The sequence below is a fragment of the Melitaea cinxia genome, chromosome 24, assembly GCF_905220565.1.
Source record: "Melitaea cinxia chromosome 24, ilMelCinx1.1, whole genome shotgun sequence".
NCBI lineage: Eukaryota > Metazoa > Arthropoda > Insecta > Lepidoptera > Nymphalidae > Melitaea > Melitaea cinxia.
The window spans coordinates 8,923,352-8,949,765 of record NC_059417.1 but is presented as its reverse complement, the minus strand read 5'-3'; the positions used below and the strand labels follow the sequence as shown (position 1 = coordinate 8,949,765).

Here is a 26,414-nt window from a genome sequence, read left to right as displayed (position 1 = left end):
ATCAAACAATCTTCTCTTAAGCATTGCATCTGTAAGATCTTTTAAGATAAGGCAACGTGATATAAATCTTGATTGCTATACAGTATACATTTTATTATCATATCTGAATTAGTTTTGAAGAGATGATTTTTTACAAATGATTTTTTACAAATACACAAACTTCAAAGATGTACAGCAAAGATTAATGGTAGTATTTTTAACGATTTAAACAACGGCTTGCAACTGTCTAAATATCCGGCGCCACATATTGATCTTATACATTTTATTTTTAAAGCTCGTAGCATACCCCTGATATGCCAAGTCTAAGTCCTAATGTTTCACACTTTAATTTTGTTTGTTTTTATGTAATATAGTTTTAACTGAGGTAGGGCACAGCAGGAATTTCCTGCTCAAAATATGGAGCAGCCCGACTGGGGTAGTACCTCAACCTTACAGAAGATCACAGCTAAATAATACTGTTTTCAAGCAGTATTGTGTTCCTGTTGGTGAGTAAGGTGACCAGAGCTCCTGGGGGATTGGGGATTGGGTCGGCAACGCGCTCGCGATGCTTCTGGTGTTGCAGGCGTCTATAAGCTACGGTAATTTCTTACCATCTTTTCAGGTGAGCCGTACGCTTTTTTGCCGACCTAGTGACATAAAAGAAATGTAGTTATTATTAAATTTAAATCAATTTTCGTTTTAGTAAGGTTCATTTCGAGGCCAACTTATCTGCTAGTTTTGTGTATTTGCTTCAATCGTGTGTTGAAGTTGAAAGATAGCAAAACCAGGTCATCTGCGAATCTGTTGATTTAAGTATTTTCCTTTGATGTATAGTCCTTAATTACTCCAGTTTAAGTTATGTATTACAGAATGTGACGTCGACTACATTGATGATGTTAAAAATTATACAGTAATAAAAATTTTAAAACAGTATCGGGTTTCTCGATTCACCTGTGCTCACATTACATAAGACTAGCTAGACAAATTCGCCATTGACGGACACGTGTTTTTCGTTTTTTTTTCAGATGACCCAGCTCATCCGCCGAAATACTTAGTGGTGGGAGCCGGTTCACAGTTCACGCGAATCCTACTTGACACAATCGGAAACCCCGAGACACATGCCACTCATCTAGACATCGGCAAGGTGCAAGCCATGGCTTATGATAACCATAGAGGTTAGTGACAGTGAACTAGTTTTAGTCATCGCTACAGTTTCTGCCAGAAAAATAGCCTTTTTAGTAGCAAATTTTTGCTACCAAAAACAACGCTGAGGCAGTAGCCTAGATGGTCTTTTACTTTTTATTGTTGTCTTTGTGTTCCCTATCCCTTATTTTACTGCATTCTTTTATATTTATTTTTATTAAAAATATTAAATTTTGAATGGTATATTTTATAATTGTAATCATAAAAAAAATTACGTCCTCAAAAATTCAAAAAGTCAAGTAACGTAAAACATTAAAAAAGTTTTTGTCTTTTACCTAAGAACGGTAGCGTAAACGTCAATGTTCGAGAATTCAGAAAAGTACAGCAGAAAAATAAGGAAAACGGACGCGTATCAAAATGTATTTAGGTGTAGCACAGAAGATTATGAATGTAAATAATTGTCGGTTTGGAACTCTGCAAATAACCAAAATCATACCACAAGACGAAGAGGCTATTTATATTGACGTCGCTAAACATTATAAGATATTTTTTCTTTCTACGCAAAAATTCAAAAAAAAAAAACAAATACAAAGATGCTTTTAAAGTCATCATCATCATTATCACTTCAGCCTATGGCAGTTCACTGCTGGACATAGGCCTCCCCAAGCTCGCGCCAGACAAAGACAAGCCGGGAGGCTTCCCGCAATCCGCATCCAGCTTATACCGGCATATTAGACGCCACGTTGGCGCAACGGTCACAGCGGATGTGATGCATGATGTGTTGTGGATTGTACCTGTTGCGTTGGCGGTTGCGGGTTTGATCCCCGACATGACAAATATTTGTATTGGCCATACAAGTGTTTGCCGTGGTCTGGGTGTTTGTGCAGTCCTTGTGGGTCTCCCCACCGTGCCTCAGAGAGCACATTAAGCCATCAGTCCCGGTTGTTATCGTGTACACCTGATCGATCCTGCGATCGTTACTCATAGTAAGGAATATATCCGCCAACCCGCATTGGAACAGCGTGGTGGATTAAGCTCTGATCCTTCTCCTACATGGAGAACAAGGCCTACGCTCAGTAGTGGGATATTACAGGCTGAAGCGAAATATATTAGTTTTAATTGATTAATTTTATTTAAAAATCTCCGCGGTTATTTTTTTTGAAAAAATTATGTTTTGTCATAAAATTTGTAAAATTTTGTATAAAATACAGTTACTATATCCACACATCTTTATGACGAATCACAAAAAAAATAATGTTGCAGATACCCTCTACTTATACGACAGCCAGCGCAAGTCCATCAACGCTATCAACATGAGCGACTTCTCACTCGGCATCACACGCGTTCTGGTGCACGACTGGCTGGAGAACGTTGTCGATATGGATTATGGTAAGTAAGGAAGAACGAAAAAAGAAAGAAACAATTATTTGGGATATCACACTAAGTAAGAAAACAAATAACAAAAATATAAATGTAAAAAATCAACATTTTCGAAAACAAAATAAAAGACACGAAAAATTAAATATATAATTAAAAAAAAAAAACAAGAAAACGCATAGTAATTATCTTACTTGTAACGTTTATCGATATTCTGTCAACGATCCAACAAGTAGTAGTTGGTTCGTTAGCGGTCATGGTTTTTTCTCAATAGAGTGGCAAACAAGTGTACGACCCACCTGATGGTAATGGAAGTCATAGCCCACAGGCAACTGCAACACCAGGAGCATTGCAGACGCCTTACCGTTAACACCAGAACCCTCCCTAGAAACTCTGGCCATTTTACTCACAACAGCAACACAACATATTTGAGAGGAGTATTAATTGATTAACTTGAATCTTGATCTCTTGATGAAGAATTCCAAAGGCCATACAAATATCTTAGTCCAGAGTTTGTGTTTAAGCCGAGTGATTCCAAAGTATCGACAGATACAATCATAATTGGAAACATCGATTTATTATTACGTTACATATCTTTTTGTCTATCTAGCACAGTAATATTTTATCATCTCAAAGCTAGGAAACGGATGTAGCATGGATATATGTGGATTCATAGAATTCTAATCAATTTCGAAGTAGGTACTTTTTATTTTGCAACCAAAATTGAAATCGTATCAAAACATAAGATTAATTTCTAAAATCAGCGTTAAAATTGCGTAATATAGAAAAAAAAACCTGTTGGCTCCAGTTTTTTCATAGACATCTGATAGCGATTATTACTCATCATTTAAGGAAATTATCTGTCAATACACTGTATACTGTGTGGCTACGGTACTAAAGAATATGGCCACCCCCTCTCTTCCCGTGGGTGTCGTAAGAGGCGACTGAGGGATAACACGGTTCCGCTACCACCTTGGAACTTAAAAAGCCGACCGGTGGCGGGATAACCATCCAACTGCTGGCTTTGAAATACACAGGCCGAAGACGGGCCGCAGCGTCTTGGGTGCGACAAAGCCAGCCCTGCGGTCACCAACCCGCCTGCCCAGCGTGGTGACTATGGGCAAAACACATAAGTTCACGTTATTTTTGGCGTAAACTTGTGGAGGCCTATGTCCAGCAGTGGACTGTATAGGCTGTAATGATGATGATCCGTCAATCTGTAGTGGAGCCGCATGACTAGCCACTACTCCACTTCAACACTTGAGATTACGGGACTTACAATGATCGTAGACTCTCCCGTCAGAGTGGCAACCATGGCACCTGAAAGGACCCGAAATACCGGGAGTTTCAAAATGACAATCGCCAAGTGTCATAGAATCAAAAGTGTTCATATTGTCAGTGAAAGTATAAAAACTTACATAATTAAACAAATTTTCACAGATAGCGCAACCGATACCCTTTACATATTAGACTCAGGCCGTCATGTCGTACAAGCGATGTCTATGAAGACTAAACGTACTGCGATAATTTACAACTTCGGTCATTACGAGTTTGCCATCAGCTTCTGCTTGCTGCCTGATTATGGGTAAGGACTTTTCATTGATGATTTGTAAAGGTTTTTAAGTACACGGCTGGCATCCGAGCGGATGGTACCATCTGATATTAAATGGTCAGCCTCAAAGTTTGACAAACAATTGTACCGTCCACTTGATGGTGAGCGGACATCGTGGCCTATGGATGCCAGCACCAGAGGCATTGCAAACGCGTTGCTGACCTTATCCTTGACCTTCCCCAGGAACTCTCTATCTTACCACAGAAACGCACATAATAATAATAATTGTTATAATGTACTTTTTGAATTTAGAAGAGACTAATGAAGAGTGATGCCCGGGATCCCATTTTTATTGCATAGAATTAAGTCCGAAGTAGGTATTCGCGTTTAAAAAGTTAGAAAATTACAGTAACTGAACGACCTTGATACTTTTTTATTTATTTTTTGTTATTTCCGCTAGCATGTCGTTTTCATACTATGGATTCATGCTTTAGAATGCTGATGGACATGAAAAAAAAAAACATTTGCGGTGGATGAAAGGATGAAGGTTGAAATTAGAGGAAAGAAACGACTACTTGGTGTAAAAAATATGATAATTCTTTAGTGAATCACTGCTAAATATTCAAAAACTTTTGCTAAAATTCATCTTATTACGATAATGATTCACCCTGTAACATATCGCTGCTTGGCATAGGCCTCTTTCTCCACGTAGGAGAAGGATCAGAGCTTAATCCACAACACTGCTCCACTGTGGCTATGCGGATTATCAAATTTCATCTTATGGGAGTTTAAGATGAATTTTGATGATGGTAAACAAATAATTGTGAAGAAACATGTGCATTTTGGGGCAAACTTTGCCTAACAGTGGAACAGAACTATACCGTATCTATTTATTACTATATCTACGTATTAGCATATCTACGTTGTTATAAAAGCGGGATAAGAACTTTTACCCTTTGACTTATCAGGAAGATGCTGGTTGCAACTATGGATTTTACGGGTGAATCTCATATTATTAGGATTGATGCCATAGGAATGGACGGTAGTGTCAAGGCACCCGCTGTCGAAAATCTTATTGGTAAGTTTGTTTACTGGTTTTGTAAACTTGAGGTAATTGTAAATTCTGGAGACTTCAGAATTTACTATTACTTCAAGTTTACAACATCGGGATTCAGGGCAGTGGCATAGCGTAAAGGGTAGCAGGGAGACACGAAATAGGGGCGGCAAAATCACCACGAATATGTCAGTTGACAAAAAAAAAACATCCAAATCGTTATAATGTTAGGTAAAATTTACAGAGGGGGCTCTGATGAGATTTTTTTTATGTCACTAGGTCGGCAAACAAGCGTACGGCTCACCTGATGGTAAGCGATTACCGTAGCTTATAGACGCCTGCAACATCAGACGCATCGCAAGCGCGTTGCCGACCCAATCCCCATCGCCCCAGGAGCTCTGGTCACCTTACTCACCAACAGGAACACAATACTGCTTGAAAACAGCATTATTTAGCTGTGATCTTCTGTAAGGTCGAGGTACTACCCCAGTCGGGCTGCTCCATATTTTGAGCAACAAATTCGTGCTGTACCCTACCTCAGTGATATCAGAGATATCACGTGTATTTATTTTTCATCGAACGTTCCTTTTCTGGCGACAAAGCCTTACTGCGGTCACCAACCCGCCTGTCCAGCGTGGTGACTATGGGCAAAACACATGAGTTTACGTTATTTTTGGCGTAAACTCGTGGAGGCCTATGTCCAGCAGTGGACTGTATAGGCTGTAGTGATGATGTAATGATGATGTTCCTTCTCTAGCCTTAGTTCTTTTTCGGCCCGGAGCGGCATCAACCCACGCTATGCCACTGTAGCAGGTTGTTTCGATTTGGTCAATTCAGTTCGTTAATAGCTTATTTTTTATTTATATTTGCTTGTATTGTCATTTCTCTTAAACGCTGGCCTGTTAAGTTCTAGTATAAGTTCATGTGTATTATTAGAATTCTAAAACAAAAGAGCGAGTCTGACTTATCTCCTATTATTTCTCCGGTCATTTTTCACTTTATTATATTTTAACATCCAGGTCCGAAAATACGTATCCGCTATTCTCAGGAAAGGAATATCGTTTATGTGTCTGACGAAGGAAACGGTACTATTGAAACGATGCACCCTCTTGGTAAGTATTTAAAAAAATTATAAACCAAGAAATAGCTGTTTTTAAAATTGGTATACAAAGCGAACTTTAAACCTATTGTTTTTTTTCCTATTAACTAAAATTACTTGTACGTCTATCTCAGTCGTTCGGATATTTTTTTTAAAGTAATATAAATCAGAATTTTTATTGAACTAAAAACGTTAACATTTAAAATAATACTTTTTGAATTGCCAAGTAGGAATTACTCCGAAATAATACATCTATCCGCCAGTTCAAATGGACTACGTCGTTCGTAAGAAATTTGCAGAATCACGGACGTTACGTGATTCTATAGAATTTCTTTGTTTTTTTAGATAAATCACTAATGACTGATAAATTTTTATTGACAGTAATTTTGTAACATTGGCGAGAGAAATTGGCACAGTTCTGTTCAGTTTCTGTGTTCTATAGTTAAGTTCAGCGTCTGTTTACCAAAATTCGGCATTTTAAACAGAAGCCCGTTTTATTGGAGAGATTAGAATTTTCGCCCTGCTATCCTATCCTATCCCTCTCTATCATATGACGCTTTCAAAGATAGTAGCGTCAACATTTTAGTCACTTCAATATACTTGGGTGACCAAGCTATGATCCGTTAATAGGTGACCAAGCTTAGCTCTTTATTTTTTTTTTTTAGTAAAACGTGTTTTTTGGAAATCATATTTAAATACGAATTACATATTGATAAAATATGAATAATATTTTTCGATCTTACCGACATCATAAAAAAATGAACTATTTATTAAATAAAATATCACGAGCGCAAGTAGAGAAAAAAAGGGAAATAAAATAATCGATTTGGAAACATAAGGATTTGAGAGAGGGTCTTCTCATTCGGTCCCGACTGGCCGATTTCCCACCTGAGCTATTATAATTTAATGGACAATTTCAATATTTACCTTCGCATTCTATTAATATTGTAGCAATTTTTTCATTGCCTAAAAACAGGGATAAAACGACATTTTCTAATGAATCCTAGCTAGATCGATTTTTCGCCCCCAAAATCCCCTGGATACTAAATTTCATGAATAAATAAATTTCATATATATAATATACAAGAATTGATCGTTTGAAGGTAGGTAGATCTGGTGAGGTCTGATTTTTTTGCAGGTGCTGGAAGAGAGCTTTTCAGAGATGTGTTGACGACAATAGGCAGTATGGCGATAACGGATTTAGAGCTGTTCTGGACTGACAGACATTCCCCAAAACTATACTGGGCTGGTGTCCACGAGGCCTCACGTAATATACGGAGGATTGAACTAAGTTAGTAATCACTTGAAAGATAATTGTTTGGTAAATTTATGATTATTTTTATGTTAAACTAGCTTGCCTGGAAAACTTCGAACCGGCAAAATTTTTTAGTGAGTATATCGATTTTTTTTTCAAATCTCTTTCACAAATCTTCAGTAACGCACAAAAGAAAAAAAGTAAATTGCAATACGGTGCAGTCGTTCGAAAGTTATGCGTACACATTTCGTTGATCCATTTTATATGCATAAGATAAATTGGGAATGAAAACAAAATATTTATAACGAACATTTAAAGGCTAAAGTGTCCTGAAAATAAAGTAACAGTTCGTTTTAGCTCCTAGGATCTTCAGGTTAATATTATATATAAAATTCTCGTGTCACAGTGTTAGTTAAAATACTTCTCCGAAACGGCTGGACAGATTTTTATGAAAACGGCTGGACAGTTTTTAATGAAATTTTGTGTGCTTATAGGTAGGTCTGAGAATCGGCCAACATCTATTTTTCATATCTCTAAGTTAAAGGGGGGTTAAGGGAATTAAGGGGGTTAAGATATATGGCAAAACAACGTTTGCGGTGTCAGCTAGTAAATATATAGACGCTGTATTTCATACAAGATATTACTAATTTTATATGAATATAGAGCTTTTTTTTTTAAATAGCTGCTTGGTTTCTTGCTGGTTCTTGTCTGCAGAATCTACATACTGAATCCTTGGTGGTTGGACTTTTAACCATAACAATTAATAATTTAATATGTAAATGGCGATTCGAAGGTGCTTTTCCAGAAGCCTATTTGATTATTTAAACAAGCGTACGACTCACCTGATGGTAAGCGATTACCGTAGCTTATAGACGCCTGCAACACCAGAAGCATCGCAAGCGCGTTCCCGACCCAATCCCCAATCCCCCCCAGGAGCTCTGGTCACCTTACTCACCAACAGGACCACAATACTGCTTGAAAACAGTATTATTTAGCTGTGATCTTCTATAAGGTCGAGGTACTACCCCAGTCGGGCTGCTCCATATTTTGAGCAGGAAATTCCTGCTGTGCCCTACCCCAGTTAAGTATTTTGATTTTGATATAACTAAAATTAATTTTAAAAGTGCTTTCGAAACACAATTGAATAAATTATCAATTTGTTTTACAATTCCAGCAACATTCCCCAACGACGCGAACCTACATCTCGTGGCGACGAAGGGCGCGGCGGGTCCGATCTTGGCCGCTTGCGCGGTTTGCGAGCACGTGTGCCTACAGACACGTCAGTTGATCAATGGAAGCGGCGACCCGCGGACTGGCAACGTACGTCCACTGTTCCTTATTAACCGACTTCAAAAAAGAGGGTTCTTTATTCGATTCGTATTTTTTTACAATTCAGCCTTTAACACCTCACAGCTGGGCAAGGGGCTCTTTCTCCCAGGAGAAGGATAGCAGCTTAATCCACCACGCTGCTTCAAGGTGGGTTGGGGGATGTATTTCCTAATCGGACCCCCAAACCAGTGGTGTTTAGGCGCGAACTCTTCAGAGGAACACCTCAGAGCTAGACAAGGGGCTCTTTCTCCTAGGAGAAGGATAGCAGCTTAATCCACCACGCTGCTTCGCGATGGTTGAGGTTGTGTGTGGTGGACAATTGTGTTTAGCCGCGTGCCACACGCACCACTGCACTAGAACAGTTGTATACTTTATTACACCACAAGTACTCGTACATTATAAACAGGAAGTAAAATTATCGAACTTATGGCTAATGAGCAATTTCTTGTGTCCTGTGCCTGCGTGTACATTGATTTTGAATTCCAATGAAATACAACCCAAATTATGACAATTTAAATTTTGTAGCCTTTCGTAAAGTCGAATCACATTATGCAATATTTCAAGCATACAAGTTTATAAACCGTCCATTGCAAACCGTAAATTTGCGCTTCTGAATTTAACTATAAATGTTGTAGAAAAAAACGTGGATAAGACAGTCAGTATCGACGTTTAAAGCCAGACGAAAATAATTTGATACAATAAATGTAATTGATGAATTTACCAATTTGTAGTTCTTATTATTTTTTAGCAATCTGTGTTTCGTGAAACTGTTGAAAAAGGTTGAATTTAAACAGCCAGCTGTTCCTCAATGGAACATTTGAAGATACATTTGAAGACACAATCGATTTGAAGATGATATCTGTCGCCTTTAATGGAAGTTTCTTATCGTCTCTCCTCTGTCGTAACACGTAATCGTAATAAATGTGACAAATGGACAAGATATTTTCTAAGTTTTGTCTTTCAAATTAATACGTCATGTTTTCTTTGAACAGGTTACTTGCGCCTGCGCAGCCGGCTTCAAATTGGTGGATGGAAAGTGCTTCGAGATCCTCCGCTGTAACGAAGGCGAGCTGTACTGCCACAGAAGTAATCAATGCTTCAATCAGAGTAAGAAGTGCGATGGAGTCAACGATTGCAAGCATGGGGAAGATGAGGAGGGTTGTCCTGGTAAGAGATCTTCCTTGTTGTTTCAGCCGGGTAATTTGTGGTTTGGTTCAGGACTATTTTTTATTATAATATGTGTAAAGAGTAATTGAAATAAACGCTTTACACTTGTTGAACTAAGTTAGATGTGAACTTGGTGTCGAGGTTTTGGAAACACTCAATACAATCAAAGTACTGTGTGGCTAAGGCACCAAAGAATATAGCCACCCCCTCTCTTCCCGTGGGTGTCGTAAGAGGCGACTAAGGGATAACTCAGTTCCGCTACCACTTTGGAACTTAAAAAGCCGACCGATGGCGGGATAACCATCCAACTGCTGGCTTTGAAATACACAGGCCGAAGACGGGCAGTAGCGTCTTCGGTGCAACAAAGCCAGTCCTGCGGTCACCAACCCGCCTGCCTAGTGTGGTGACTATGGGCAACACACATGAATTTACGCATTTTTTGCGCGAACTTGTGGAGGCCTATGTCCAGCAGTGGACTGCAGTAGGCTGGAATGATGATGACGATGAATACAATCAAAAACGTCCACATCATGACGTATATATGGCAAATACAATACATATACGTAATGTGAAAAGTGGGGATCGATTCTGCGACCGCAAGCATTGTCAAACTTTCTAACCGCTGTGGTAATCAGCCCATCTGACAGTTGGTTGTATATCAATTACATTGAAGTATATTTCGTGAAGAATTTTACTACTCTTGTTATATTTATTATATAAAATACATTTAAAAATAAAGAGCAACAGCGGAGTTTCATGGCGAATATTTTCTGCAGAATCTACATTCCGAATCGGTAGTAACTTCACTCTTCTAATTAGTTCATTAAAACTTATATAATTTTAATTAGCAAAATGACGATTCAAAATTACGTTTGAATCGTAATTGACTAAATTAATTTTTAATTTTGGTTTTGATTTTGCTTCAGAGGTTGTCCATTACGAATGAACTAACGATCAAATCTTTTCTTTTCATAATATTTGTAAAAGAAAAGATCTTTTTTCTTAAATTTATTGACTTTTCTTGATCGCTCATCACCGGTCGATCTTATATTTCTTTTTTCAGATCGCGTAACAGAGCCGCCATCGATGTGTCCAGAAGGTCAGACACCCTGCAACGGTATTTGTATAACGGATAAGTTTGGTTGCAAGGGATTAAATGGAAGCGTTGGTAAGTAGATTGACACGAGACAGATTTTATGTTGATTCACTGAACTTATGAGCAATATTTAAGGGCTATTTAGTTGTTTGGAAGTTAGTTAATATTTTAAGTAAAGGTTATAAAGGTACAGTCATGTTTAGTCTTCTCGTGTATGGCAGAAGAAGCCAAACCAAGTTAGTTTTTCATTTTTAGAATTTTACCCAGTCTACTCGTAAGTCTATTCCGGGATCATATCACCATAAACCGGGATCATATCATCATAAATCGGCTGTGATAACGTCTAAAGGATCCGTGTTTACCTTGGGTATATACGGCCCCACATGTATTGATGCCAATCGAAAGATTGTTTAGGTTATTAATATATTATGCAGTGTTGGCATACTGCGGGAACTTGGACTATTTTTTCAGAACTTTGATATTCGTAAGTTTTGTGGAAAACCATACAACACCAGTTATGAATTGGCAATGCTCTTTTGATGCTTGTTATGTTGGTCCACAGGCCATGGTAACACATATGAATAGGCGGTCCGCACTCTTGTTGCCAACATAGTGATACCACTATTTCTAACATATAAAATTCTCGTGTCATGGTGTTGAACATTGAACTCCTCCGAAACGGCTCGACCGATTTTAATAAAATTTTGTGGGCATATCGGGTAGGTCTGAGAATCAACCAACATCTATTTTTCATACCCCTAAGTTATAAGGGGGGGGGGGGATTAAGCGGGTTAATAACATATATGGCAAAAAAACGTTTGCGGGGTCAGTTAGTTATATTTATACGAATACAAGTTTATTTTATACAAAATGTAACTTTGTGCATAGCCGTATTTAGACTAAATATATCTTTAATTTGGTACATAGTTTGAAATACCGACCTCTATAAAAAGTTTATACATAAATGTTTAGTTTATGTTCAATAAGTATAGAGGCGTTAGGTGGTTGGTGGTGAGTTGGGAAGTCTTATAAAATGGCCGTTGAGTATAATTTTTTTTTATGTCACTAGGTCGGCAAACAAGCGTACGGCTCACCTGATGGTAAGCGATTACCGTAGCTTATAGACGCCTGCAACACCAGAAGCATCGCGAGCGCGTTGCCGACCCAATCCCCAATCCCCCCAGGAGCTCTGGTCACATTACTCACCAACAGGAACACAACTGCTTGAAAACAGTATTATTTTGCTGTGATCTTCTGTAAGGTCGAGGACCACAGTCGGGCTGCTCCATATTTTGAGCAGGACATTCCTGCTGTGCCCTACCTCAGTTCATAATGAAATAAACGGCGTGACAGACACGTGCTCGGAGCTGGACTTCGAGTGCGTGTCGGGCGACGTGTGCGTGTCGCGCACGGTGACGTGCGACGGGCGCGCCGACTGCCCGGACGCGTCCGACGAGGAGCCCGGCGCCTGCGACACGGCCGCCTGCTACCGCACCGAGTTCATGTGGGTGTCGTGTGCTACCTCCACATGTGTGCCATTATACCCAAATAGAACTGACTGACGTAACTTTAAAATAAATAATCCATCAATATGTCTGGTTTTTAACTAACTTCAAAAAAGGAGGAGGTAACTCAATTCGACCGTATATATGTATATATATATCATCATCATTACAGCCTATACAGTCCACTGCTGGACATAGGCCTCCACAAGTTTATGCCAAAAATAACGTGAACTCATGTGTGTTGCCCATAGTCACCACGCTGGGCAGCGGGTTGGTGATCGCAGGGCTGGCTTTTCGCACCGAAGACGCTGCTGCCCGTCTTCGGCCTGTGTATTTTAAAGCCAGCAGTTGGATGGTTGTCCCGCCACCGGTCGGCTTTTTAAGTTCCAAGGTGGTAGCGGAACTGTATTATCCCTTAGTCGCCTCTTACGACACCCACGGGAAAAGAGGGGGTGGCTATATTCTTTAGTAGGTACCGTAGCCACGCAGTACTATATATATATATATATATATTTTTTTTTTTTTTTTTTTAATGTATGTTCGGGGATAACATCGTTCTTTATCAACCGATTTTAATAATTCTTTTTTTATTGGAAAGGAGATATCCCTAGTTTAGTACCATGATAAGGAAACCGGGATCTGATGATGGAATCCCAGAGAAATCGAGGGAAACCCTCGAAAATCCGCATTACTTTTTACTGGGTGTACCGATTTTGATAATTTTTAATTTAATCGAAGCTGATGTTTATCATGTGGTCACATTTAAATTTCATCGAGATCAGATTACAACTTTTGAAATAATCTTTAATAATGCGTATTTACTTGACTAATTTTTCGTCTACCTAGGTTGTATTACTTGACGATATAATTGAAGTCGGTCTTTTTTTCGTTTGCCTGCAAACACAATTATATTCTTATTAACTGTAACTACGCAACAATGCGTTGGAACAAGTGTTGCTCGGTTTACATACACTCGGTTGAACACATACCGCGATAAGAAGAGTTGAATTATAAATATATTTTACTACCTTAGTTACCGTCAGTAACTTGGTGATATGAAACATTTTTTTAATGGAAATTTTATTTAATTTTACAAGCTGCCCGGACAGACTTCGTTCTGTCAAAAGTTAATAGTAAATTTTTTTTTTTTAATTTTGTTTATATGAAAACCTTCCGTGGGCTTTAAGGAACATACAAAAAAAAAAATAAGCCGAATTGGTCGAGCCATTCTCGAGTTATGCACTTAGCAACATTCATTTTTATTTATACAGAAGATTTATGGAGCTTAATATGTTTACATTACATTTCTTTATTCTTCATCGTGACATCTAAGCCAAACATAGCCTCTAAGATGTCAGTCTCTTTTGTTACATATTTAACGCAAAAATTTACATTTAAAAATACTTGATAAGCGTTATTCCTCAATGGGTTCAAAATATCTTATTTCTTTTCACCATCTTCCGAATTCTTTAGAACTATTGGTTAATGTTGTGGTTGAGGAACAGAATATATCTTCTCAATGCAATTGGGTTACTCGCTTGCTTCTGTCTTTAGTGTACCATCTTTTAATTAGCTGCTAACCGATGTACACTTATGTTACTTTTCCACTAAATATACTACTTTTGTCACTAGGTGTGGGTCAGGGAACTGTATCCCGAAAACGTGGCACTGCGATGGTGGCCAAGACTGCGAGGACGGTTCTGATGAAGTCGATTGCGGTAAGACATCAATCATCATCATTCAGCCTATCGCAGTCCTCCCTGGACATAGGCCCTCCACAAGTTCGCGCCAAAAATGGCATTAACTCATGTGTGTTGCCTATAGTCACTACGCTGGGCACACTACGATGATGATGATGACAAAACCTTGCCAATGCCTTAAAGGCCTTAAAGTAAATTGTCCAATCAAGATCAAAATATTAAATAAACCTAAAATTAAGACCAAAGGGTAATTATTTTAGTAGAAGCAGACCAAGGATCCTGATTGTGCCCCAAATTAATAGACGAATATAATTGTTACAATTTCTGAAAGTTAAATTAAAAACACAAATTAAATTTATGTTAGGCACAATTTGAGCTAAAAAGTAAATTCGTTTCCAGACACCACTATATGTCCAGAACACATGTTCCAGTGTAGGAACAGCACGTGCATAGATTTATCCAAGCGATGCGATGGCAAGTACGACTGTCTGGAGCAGGACGATGAAGACAACTGCGATACCTCAGAGTTTGTGCATATCACGGTGGGTATACTTGAACAACAATAATAATACTTCTTATTGTACACCATTAATAAAAAAAAAAAACAAAAATAGTACAACCTACGATTTTGTTTTTTGTGTTACCCACACATTAGGAATTCTAAACATTTTTGAATATCATATCAAAAATTGACTGTGACATCGTTCAAAAGCTTAATTGGCTAGAGCGCCGACACGGTCAGTCAAGGTCAATTTTTGATATGATATTCAAAAATGTTTAAAAGTAGTACAATTAAAGGAAAATGTACATAGCCGGTCTTATCGCTAAAAGTACGATTTCTTCACACATTTTGGTATAGGAATAAGAATAAGAATTTCACCTGATATCAACTCTTCTGGTGTAATGGTCTAGAATAGAGGTGTTGTTATAAGACTGAGGTGGCAATCAAGTGTCCCTTATGGTGGTAAAATGTTACGTAGCCTACGGACGCTTATAACACCAGAAGTATCAGAAACGCGTTGTCGGCCCTACATTCGTCCCTCACCAGTATTATTTTTCTGTTATCTTCTTTAAGTTTGACATGTTTCTCCATCTGCTCTAGATTTTGAGCAGAAAATTAAAAACTGTGCCTACGACAGTGTAGCTTTTCCTCAAGATATTTTTGTTCATGTAAATATTTGTTTCTATTCGGGTTTTGGGTTTTCCATTGCTTTGCGGAAAACCTAAGCTTTTTCTCCCAATCGTTATCAAACCTAATAATAAATTATAGCTATTGGTTTGACAATTTTTCACCGAGCCGCAGTAGTGTAACGTGGGCTATGTTTCAACTCTTCATTAACATGAAAAGTAATCGTTAATCTAGTTATGTTTCAGACCAGTTCAGTTCTGACTGGTTTACAAGGAATGTTTTAATTAGCTGAAAAAAAAAACAAAGTTTTTTGAGTCTACTTTGGATAGGTGAATGTAGACGACCAATTCAACAGAAAAAGATATATATGAAGTCTCAGAATCAGTGGTAGCGTAATACATAAGTATTTTTAAAGAACTCCCTGATTATGTTTATTTAAATTGGTTTCTTTATTATACTACCCACACAGGAAAACGTGCTGAGATGTATGCCCTGGGAGTATGTTTGCGAATACAATAGGAGCATCTGCTTGCCCATGACAGCGCGGTTAGATATAGTTCTGCATGGATTCGTGATATTTTATTATTGATGGCGTATTTGATATGTGATAGAGGGTAGTAGCATATTATTTACGTGGGTAGTCTTAGAAATATCTTTTTTTTCTACTGTGGTGCCCTCAAATTTAACTAAATGGTTGTGTTGATGTAGCAGAAAAACTAACATATCTACTAACATAAAAATATTAACTACTAAATTTCCTTTTTTGGAGAAAAAAGTATTTAATGTATAGAGAGGTATGTTAACAATGAGGAGTTAAGAAACTAACGATGAAATAATATAACGATAAGATCGAAATAATTTTGGACATGTAGTGCGTATGTGGTACCATAGTTGTTAGGCTACCAGTATGCCAATTTTTTGTACGAGCCCTATAAATGTTTGTAAATCTTTGCGCCTGCCGTAAATATGTTATCAATGTTCACGGCGCTTAAGTTATAATTGTTTCCAGATCATGAATATATCATTTTATCTTGCGGTCGTGGGTACAAGTGTCGTTTTGTAGATTTTTTTTTTGGGAAGATGGTGTTGTTTTTAACTTTAACAAAAATGGTATGGTATTATGATAGTATGGTATTTTCTTCAAATTAAGACAAATAATGAAAAATTAAATTATACTCAGTGACAGGTGAACTAACTGCTAGTAATTGGCAATGGTAATTAAGGCTCAGTAAATGGATAAAACACGCGACACGCGTTAGACATGCTTGGCGCAACGGTCACAGCACTGGTTCGTGGCTGTTGCGCTGGCTGTTGCGGGTTCGATCCCGCACATAACAAACATTTGTATTGGCCATACAGGTGTTTGCCGTGGTTTGGGTGTTTATTACAGTTCTTGTGGGTCTCCCCACCGTGCCTCAGAGAGCACGTTAAGCTCTCGGTCCCGGTTGTTGTCATATACACCTGATAGCGATCGTTACTAATAGTAGGGAATAGATCCACCAACCCGCATTGGAGCAGCGTGGTGGATTAAATTCTAATCCTTCTCCTACATGGGGAAAGAGGCTTATGTCCAGCATTGGGATATTACAGGCTGAAGTGAAAATGGATAACTGAATATGGCACTGGATTGTTCATCTAATATATGTAATGCTTTCCAGTAGCGTTCTCTTAGTTTTAGTATACCATTGTAGCCAGTGGCATATTATAAGATTCAGCGAACCGGATCATTTCAATTTTTCCATAAAATATTCTAGTCAATGGAAAACATATTCCGGCTGACTTTTATTCTAGTTATCCATTGTTGTAAAACTCGATTGATTTTTCACATCCCTAGTACGCAGAATGCCACCTTGGGCTATGGCCCTTTCAAACCGTCTATGGCGGTTGCTTCGTATCCATTTAAATGTATCTTTATTATAATAACAGTTGCAATCATAAAGTGGAGTGTCCGGGCGGGACGGACGAGAATGGCTGCGAAATGTATTGCGGCGAGGACATGATTCCATGTAAAAATGAGAAGATTTGTTTAGCAACGCATAGTTTCTGCGATAAAGTCAAGGACTGCACAGACGGTTACGACGAAAGTGAAGAAGGTTGTGCGAGAGGTGAGTTGCAGCAATTATGACGACACCCACCTTTTTTTTAAATCCATCATAGTCATTAACCAATCATTAGATTGTATTTATTCATTAGTCAGCACCAACAAATTCTGTCAAGTATCAAAATTCCTGTGATAAGCTAACCGACTTACTTTACTTTAATAATCATCGACAAGTAATACATTATAGGTTGTCGAAAAACTATATTTAAATTTAATAACATGCAAGAAATGACAAATAGAAAAAGATTCAGTACACCCAGTATATCTATATATTATACGTGAAGCAAAAACTTTGTACCCCTTTTTAGGAAAATTACGCGGTCGGAGGAGTGTAAAATTTTGAATATTTATGGAGTGCATAATACTAATATATTTTTTTAATTATGCAAAAATACATGAAATCAATAAAAAAAAACATGTATTTGACACACACACACACACACACACACACACACACACACACACACGCGTACGCGCGCGCGCACACACACGCATACACACACATATCATCATTACAGCCTATACAGTCCACTGCTGGACATAGGCCTCCACAAGTTTACGCCAAAATTAACGTGAACTCGTGTGTTTTGCCCATAGTCACCACGCTGGGCAGGCGGGTTGGTGACCGCAGGGCTGGCTTTGTCGCACCGAAGACGCTGCTGCCCGTCTTCGGCCTGTGTATTTCAAAGCCAGCAGTTGGATGGTTATCCCGCCACCGGTCGGCTTTTTAAGTTCCAAGATGGTAGTGAAACTGTGATATCCCTTAGTCGCCTCTTACGACACCCACGGGAAGAGAGAGGGTGGCTAAATTCTTTAGTACCGTAGCCACACAGTACGCACACACACACATATACTCTTGTTTAATATTATATGTAGAAATATAGTCTTTGACAACAGAGCCTTAATAATGTTCACACTTATAATTTAAATTAATTATGATCGAATTTCGACGACTGGGCGACCACTAGTATAGGTTATAAGGTAACCAAACAAAAAATAAAATAAAAAACATTCAAAATGAGAACATCCTCCTTTTCTCGAAGTCGGCTAAAGGAAGGTTTTAATGTTTGCATTTCTGCTTTTTTGCCTATTTTTAGAATTATATTCCATTATAAACGTGGTTCTGACATAATATCCCTATTGGCATTTTTTAACCGACTTCCAAAAAAGGAGGAGGTTCTCAATTCGACTGTATTTTTTTTATGTATGTTACATCAGCACTTTTGACCGGGTCGACCGATTTCGACATTTTTTTTTTAATCGAAAGGTGGTTTGTGTCAATTGGTCCCATTTAAAATTTGAGATCTAACAACTACTTTTCGAGTTAAATCTATTAATGCGTTTTTATTTGACGCTTTTTTCGTCGACCTACGTTGTATTATACCGCATAACTTTCTACTGGATGTACCGATTTTGATAATTCTTTTTTTTTTTTTGTTGGAAAGGGGATATCCCTAGTTTGGTACCATGATAAGGAAATCAGGACCTGATGATGGAATCCCAGAGAAATCGAGGGAAACTCTCGAAAATCCGCAATAACTTTTTACTGGGTGTAAAAAGTTATTGCGGCGATTTTGATAATTTTTAATTTAATGAAAAACTGATGTTCATCGTGTGACTATTTTTTCGTCGATCTACGTTGTATTACTCGTCGATGTAATTGAAGTCGGTTTTTTTTTCGTTTGTCTGCAAACACAATTATTATTCATATAGATATCTACAATGTTTTGCGTATTTGCTGTGTAGCCGAGTTATAGATATAATATATGAGTATATCATTATCTGAGTTAGAGATGCTTTATTTATTTATATACTTTATCTTCCAAAGTGAACAAAACCCGGGCGCATTCAATACCGCCTGATACGGATTGCAGTAAGGGCTACCGCTGCGATAACAACCAATGTGTGGATTGGTCGCGTGTCTGCAACCGTGTTTACGATTGCATAGATCAGTCAGACGAAGATGGTCTTTGTGGTGAGAACTTTATTTTCAAACTGATAACACATGATTCAAGTAACTTCAGCACAGCAGGAATTCCCTGCTCAAAATATTTAGCAGCCCGACTGGGGTAGTACGTCGACCTTACAGAAGATCACAGCTAAATAATACTGTTTTCAAGCAGTATTGTGTTCCTGTTGGTGAGTAAGGTGACCAGAGCTCCTGGGGGTTGGGGATTGGGTCGGCGACGCGCTTGCGATGCTTCTGGTGTTGCAGGCGTCTATAAGCTACGGTAATCGCTTACCATCAGGTGAGCCGTACGCTTGTTTGTCGACCTAGTGACAAAAACTATAAAAACTCGTAAAGCTTAGATGCTATTCGTTAGATGCTAGACTTTTTTTGTAACTTTTTGGGTACTTAACACTTATAGAGGACAGATGAAGTACAAGCAAAGGTTTTAATAAATTAAAAATTATTGAAATTCGATAAAAAGGATAAAACAGACTTTAAAACTTAGACTATCAACATATGAAGTCACTAAACAATTTATATGATATAAAAGCTTGTCGCGAGATTTAATTACTCGTAATTGCTTAGTTTGAAAAATGTAATAAAAACGAGGAAAACTTATTTAATTTCCTTATTTATCTAGGTAAATTTCGCTCGGTTCCGAAAATCGTGAAATTCGTGTGACGAAATCCAAGGAGGCCTCTCACATCATGAACATGTTCCCAGATAAGCCGTGCTCGAAGATCACGTGCCCGCTGGGCTGCCACGCGAGCCCGCGCGGGCCGCTGTGCGCGTGCGGGCCGGGGCACGCGCCGGAGCACGCGGCGCCGGGCGCCTGCCGCAACGTGGACGAGTGCGTGCACGAGCCCTGCGCGCACGCCTGCCGCGACCTGCCCGGCTCCTTCCTGTGCTCGTGCCACGTCGGCTACGCGCTCAGGTGAGAGTGTTCTCTCGGACGTTCGTCTGGAATGTTCCATCCGTGCACTATACCACGCCCCGCCCGGCGCCTGCCGCAACGTGGACGAGTGCGTGCACGAGCCCTGCGCGCACGCCTGCCGCGACCTGCCCGGCTCCTTCCTGTGCTCGTGCCACGTCGGCTACGCGCTCAGGTGAGAGTGTTCTCTCGGACGTTCGTCTGGAATGTTCCATCCGTGCACTATACCACGACCTGCCCGGCGCCTGCCGCAACGTGGACGAGTGCGTGCACGAGCCCTGCGCGCACGCCTGCCGCGACCTGCCCGGCTCCTTCCTGTGCTCGTGCCACGTCGGCTACGCGCTCAGGTGAGAGTGTTCTCTCGGACGTTCGTCTGGAATGTTCCATCCGTGCACTATACCACGACCTGCCCGGCGCCTGCCGCAACGTGGACGAGTGCGTGCACGAGCCCTGCGCGCACGCCTGCCGCGACCTGCCCGGCTCCTTCCTGTGCTCGTGCCACGTCGGCTACGCGCTCAGGTGAGAGTGTTCTCTCGGACGTTCGTCTGGAATGTTCCATCCGTGCACTATACCACGACCTGCCCGGCGCCTGCCGCAACGTGGACGAGTGCGTGCACGAGCCCTGCGCGCACGCCTGCCGCGACCTGCCCGGCTCCTTCCTGTGCTCGTGCCACGTCGGCTACGCGCTCAGGTGAGAGTGTTCTCTCGGACGTTCGTCTGGAATGTTCCATCCGTGCACTATACCACGACCTGCCCGGCGCCTGCCGCAACGTGGACGAGTGCGTGCACGAGCCCTGCGCGCACGCCTGCCGCGACCTGCCCGGCTCCTTCCTGTGCTCGTGCCACGTCGGCTACGCGCTCAGGTGAGAGTGTTCTCTCGGACGTTCGTCTGGAATGTTCCATCCGTGCACTATACCACGACCTGCCCGGCGCCTGCCGCAACGTGGACGAGTGCGTGCACGAGCCCTGCGCGCACGCCTGCCGCGACCTGCCCGGCTCCTTCCTGTGCTCGTGCCACGTCGGCTACGCGCTCAGGTGAGAGTGTTCTCTCGGACGTTCGTCTGGAATGTTCCATCCGTGCACTATACCACGACCTGCCCGGCGCCTGCCGCAACGTGGACGAGTGCGTGCACGAGCCCTGCGCGCACGCCTGCCGCGACCTGCCCGGCTCCTTCCTGTGCTCGTGCCACGTCGGCTACGCGCTCAGGTGAGAGTGTTCTCTCGGACGTTCGTCTGGAATGTTCCATCCGTGCACTATACCACGACCTGCCCGGCGCCTGCCGCAACGTGGACGAGTGCGTGCACGAGCCCTGCGCGCACGCCTGCCGCGACCTGCCCGGCTCCTTCCTGTGCTCGTGCCACGTCGGCTACGCGCTCAGGTGAGAGTGTTCTCTCGGACGTTCGTCTGGAATGTTCCATCCGTGCACTATACCACGACCTGCCCGGCGCCTGCCGCAACGTGGACGAGTGCGTGCACGAGCCCTGCGCGCACGCCTGCCGCGACCTGCCCGGCTCCTTCCTGTGCTCGTGCCACGTCGGCTACGCGCTCAGGTGAGAGTGTTCTCTCGGACGTTCGTCTGGAATGTTCCATCCGTGCACTATACCACGACCTGCCCGGCGCCTGCCGCAACGTGGACGAGTGCGTGCACGAGCCCTGCGCGCACGCCTGCCGCGACCTGCCCGGCTCCTTCCTGTGCTCGTGCCACGTCGGCTACGCGCTCAGGTGAGAGTGTTCTCTCGGACGTTCGTCTGGAATGTTCCATCCGTGCACTATACCACGACCTGCCCGGCGCCTGCCGCAACGTGGACGAGTGCGTGCACGAGCCCTGCGCGCACGCCTGCCGCGACCTGCCCGGCTCCTTCCTGTGCTCGTGCCACGTCGGCTACGCGCTCAGGTGAGAGTGTTCTCTCGGACGTTCGTCTGGAATGTTCCATCCGTGCACTATACCACGACCTGCCCGGCGCCTGCCGCAACGTGGACGAGTGCGTGCACGAGCCCTGCGCGCACGCCTGCCGCGACCTGCCCGGCTCCTTCCTGTGCTCGTGCCACGTCGGCTACGCGCTCAGGTGAGAGTGTTCTCTCGGACGTTCGTCTGGAATGTTCCATCCGTGCACTATACCACGACCTGCCCGGCGCCTGCCGCAACGTGGACGAGTGCGTGCACGAGCCCTGCGCGCACGCCTGCCGCGACCTGCCCGGCTCCTTCCTGTGCTCGTGCCACGTCGGCTACGCGCTCAGGTGAGAGTGTTCTCTCGGACGTTCGTCTGGAATGTTCCATCCGTGCACTATACCACGACCTGCCCGGCGCCTGCCGCAACGTGGACGAGTGCGTGCACGAGCCCTGCGCGCACGCCTGCCGCGACCTGCCCGGCTCCTTCCTGTGCTCGTGCCACGTCGGCTACGCGCTCAGGTGAGAGTGTTCTCTCGGACGTTCGTCTGGAATGTTCCATCCGTGCACTATACCACGACCTGCCCGGCGCCTGCCGCAACGTGGACGAGTGCGTGCACGAGCCCTGCGCGCACGCCTGCCGCGACCTGCCCGGCTCCTTCCTGTGCTCGTGCCACGTCGGCTACGCGCTCAGGTGAGAGTGTTCTCTCGGACGTTCGTCTGGAATGTTCCATCCGTGCACTATACCACGACCTGCCCGGCGCCTGCCGCAACGTGGACGAGTGCGTGCACGAGCCCTGCGCGCACGCCTGCCGCGACCTGCCCGGCTCCTTCCTGTGCTCGTGCCACGTCGGCTACGCGCTCAGGTGAGAGTGTTCTCTCGGACGTTCGTCTGGAATGTTCCATCCGTGCACTATACCACGACCTGCCCGGCGCCTGCCGCAACGTGGACGAGTGCGTGCACGAGCCCTGCGCGCACGCCTGCCGCGACCTGCCCGGCTCCTTCCTGTGCTCGTGCCACGTCGGCTACGCGCTCAGGTGAGAGTGTTCTCTCGGACGTTCGTCTGGAATGTTCCATCCGTGCACTATACCACGACCTGCCCGGCGCCTGCCGCAACGTGGACGAGTGCGTGCACGAGCCCTGCGCGCACGCCTGCCGCGACCTGCCCGGCTCCTTCCTGTGCTCGTGCCACGTCGGCTACGCGCTCAGGTGAGAGTGTTCTCTCGGACGTTCGTCTGGAATGTTCCATCCGTGCACTATACCACGACCTGCCCGGCGCCTGCCGCAACGTGGACGAGTGCGTGCACGAGCCCTGCGCGCACGCCTGCCGCGACCTGCCCGGCTCCTTCCTGTGCTCGTGCCACGTCGGCTACGCGCTCAGGTGAGAGTGTTCTCTCGGACGTTCGTCTGGAATGTTCCATCCGTGCACTATACCACGACCTGCCCGGCGCCTGCCGCAACGTGGACGAGTGCGTGCACGAGCCCTGCGCGCACGCCTGCCGCGACCTGCCCGGCTCCTTCCTGTGCTCGTGCCACGTCGGCTACGCGCTCAGGTGAGAGTGTTCTCTCGGACGTTCGTCTGGAATGTTCCATCCGTGCACTATACCACGACCTGCCCGGCGCCTGCCGCAACGTGGACGAGTGCGTGCACGAGCCCTGCGCGCACGCCTGCCGCGACCTGCCCGGCTCCTTCCTGTGCTCGTGCCACGTCGGCTACGCGCTCAGGTGAGAGTGTTCTCTCGGACGTTCGTCTGGAATGTTCCATCCGTGCACTATACCACGACCTGCCCGGCGCCTGCCGCAACGTGGACGAGTGCGTGCACGAGCCCTGCGCGCACGCCTGCCGCGACCTGCCCGGCTCCTTCCTGTGCTCGTGCCACGTCGGCTACGCGCTCAGGTGAGAGTGTTCTCTCGGACGTTCGTCTGGAATGTTCCATCCGTGCACTATACCACGACCTGCCCGGCGCCTGCCGCAACGTGGACGAGTGCGTGCACGAGCCCTGCGCGCACGCCTGCCGCGACCTGCCCGGCTCCTTCCTGTGCTCGTGCCACGTCGGCTACGCGCTCAGGTGAGAGTGTTCTCTCGGACGTTCGTCTGGAATGTTCCATCCGTGCACTATACCACGACCTGCCCGGCGCCTGCCGCAACGTGGACGAGTGCGTGCACGAGCCCTGCGCGCACGCCTGCCGCGACCTGCCCGGCTCCTTCCTGTGCTCGTGCCACGTCGGCTACGCGCTCAGGTGAGAGTGTTCTCTCGGACGTTCGTCTGGAATGTTCCATCCGTGCACTATACCACGACCTGCCCGGCGCCTGCCGCAACGTGGACGAGTGCGTGCACGAGCCCTGCGCGCACGCCTGCCGCGACCTGCCCGGCTCCTTCCTGTGCTCGTGCCACGTCGGCTACGCGCTCAGGTGAGAGTGTTCTCTCGGACGTTCGTCTGGAATGTTCCATCCGTGCACTATACCACGACCTGCCCGGCGCCTGCCGCAACGTGGACGAGTGCGTGCACGAGCCCTGCGCGCACGCCTGCCGCGACCTGCCCGGCTCCTTCCTGTGCTCGTGCCACGTCGGCTACGCGCTCAGGTGAGAGTGTTCTCTCGGACGTTCGTCTGGAATGTTCCATCCGTGCACTATACCACGACCTGCCCGGCGCCTGCCGCAACGTGGACGAGTGCGTGCACGAGCCCTGCGCGCACGCCTGCCGCGACCTGCCCGGCTCCTTCCTGTGCTCGTGCCACGTCGGCTACGCGCTCAGGTGAGAGTGTTCTCTCGGACGTTCGTCTGGAATGTTCCATCCGTGCACTATACCACGACCTGCCCGGCGCCTGCCGCAACGTGGACGAGTGCGTGCACGAGCCCTGCGCGCACGCCTGCCGCGACCTGCCCGGCTCCTTCCTGTGCTCGTGCCACGTCGGCTACGCGCTCAGGTGAGAGTGTTCTCTCGGACGTTCGTCTGGAACGTTCTGTGTGAAGGTGGAATGGTGACGACCTGCCCGGATCTCTTGTGTGCTCGTGTCATTAGTGTTGCCCAAATTCAGTCTTGGTCTTGCAGTCTTGGTCTTGTTCTTGCGTTTTTGCAAGACCAAGACCAAGAACAAGACCGCGTATTTTTAGCAAGACCAAGACCAAGACTGACCGTGCAAGACTTGAGCAAGAACAAGACATAGCCTGCAAGACTCTTGCGTCTTGCAGCTAGGGCTATTTCACTGAGTAGTTAGGTGTAACAGTTCGGTGTATAGGTAGGTACGCTTAGGAATTCTATGAGACGCAAAAAACTGTATCAAAGAATATGAAAAACTGGACCTATGCGCATTACGACTAATACCATAAACATAGCGAATAAAAAAATATCTATTAAAATCAAATTGAGTGCATGCATAGTTATGTTTTAACCATCGGCACTTTGATAATGCGGCATCAAAGGTTTTGTACTTACTTCTCAAAGAAATTTGCCGCTTTTCGGAAGTACACGGTTATGATACACGCGCCGGCGGCTTCTTTTGAAATCTAAAACAATCGTTGCCGCCACGCCGAAATCATAACATTTGACACTATTTGATTGCCGCCATAGGGCGTAGGTATACTCATGCAAAATAATTTCGAATTTTAAGAGTACCTACAGGTGTTCCAAAGAATAAATAAGTTTCAGAGTGCTTAGAATGAAAATGAATACATTATACTGATCACGCAAGTAGTATTATGATTAGGATAAAATGGTAAGGATAGGTAGTAGATGTCATATTAATTCATTCTAGTAAGTATATATTATAATATTGATTACTTATATGGTTTTAAACTAATTACTTAGGTACTATTATTGTACATTTAGTCATTATATTTCTTAAGTTTTTACAAGAAAAAATAGCAAAAAGTGTTCAAATATCACCCGTTTAATAAATATTGTAGCCACTTTTAAATATACTTGAAACGTGTAAAAAAATTCTACAAAACTAATAAAATAATATAAAAAGCGTAGGTACTTACCTACTAATAAAATAAAAAGCCTGCGATAAGAGTTTTGTATTACTTACCAGCCCGAATATCTCTGAGAGAGATGATGAGAGTAAGTATTTACTAGCTGTGCCCGCGACTTCGTCCACGAGGAATAGTAACTTTGGAGGTATAGTGACGTTCAGGACTTATTTATTTATTTT

General features: G+C 43.6%; 1 protein-coding gene across 1 annotated transcript in view; it reads left to right on the top strand.

Annotated features, from left to right (window-relative positions):
• Positions 1–26,414, top strand: part of LOC123665380 (putative vitellogenin receptor) — a 55,468-nt gene that overhangs the window by 18,238 nt on the left and 10,816 nt on the right. The window contains exons 12-27 of the mRNA XM_045599692.1: positions 1,005–1,154; positions 2,386–2,511; positions 3,940–4,084; positions 5,020–5,129; positions 6,125–6,217; positions 7,343–7,495; positions 8,634–8,779; positions 9,781–9,955; positions 11,019–11,123; positions 12,405–12,555; positions 14,189–14,274; positions 14,656–14,786; positions 15,855–15,931; positions 17,312–17,490; positions 19,315–19,461; positions 20,161–20,371. Of these exons, the coding sequence (XP_045455648.1) occupies positions 1,005–1,154; positions 2,386–2,511; positions 3,940–4,084; positions 5,020–5,129; positions 6,125–6,217; positions 7,343–7,495; positions 8,634–8,779; positions 9,781–9,955; positions 11,019–11,123; positions 12,405–12,555; positions 14,189–14,274; positions 14,656–14,786; positions 15,855–15,931; positions 17,312–17,490; positions 19,315–19,461; positions 20,161–20,371 (2,185 nt within the window). The remainder of the gene's footprint in view (positions 1–1,004; positions 1,155–2,385; positions 2,512–3,939; positions 4,085–5,019; positions 5,130–6,124; positions 6,218–7,342; positions 7,496–8,633; positions 8,780–9,780; positions 9,956–11,018; positions 11,124–12,404; positions 12,556–14,188; positions 14,275–14,655; positions 14,787–15,854; positions 15,932–17,311; positions 17,491–19,314; positions 19,462–20,160; positions 20,372–26,414) is intronic.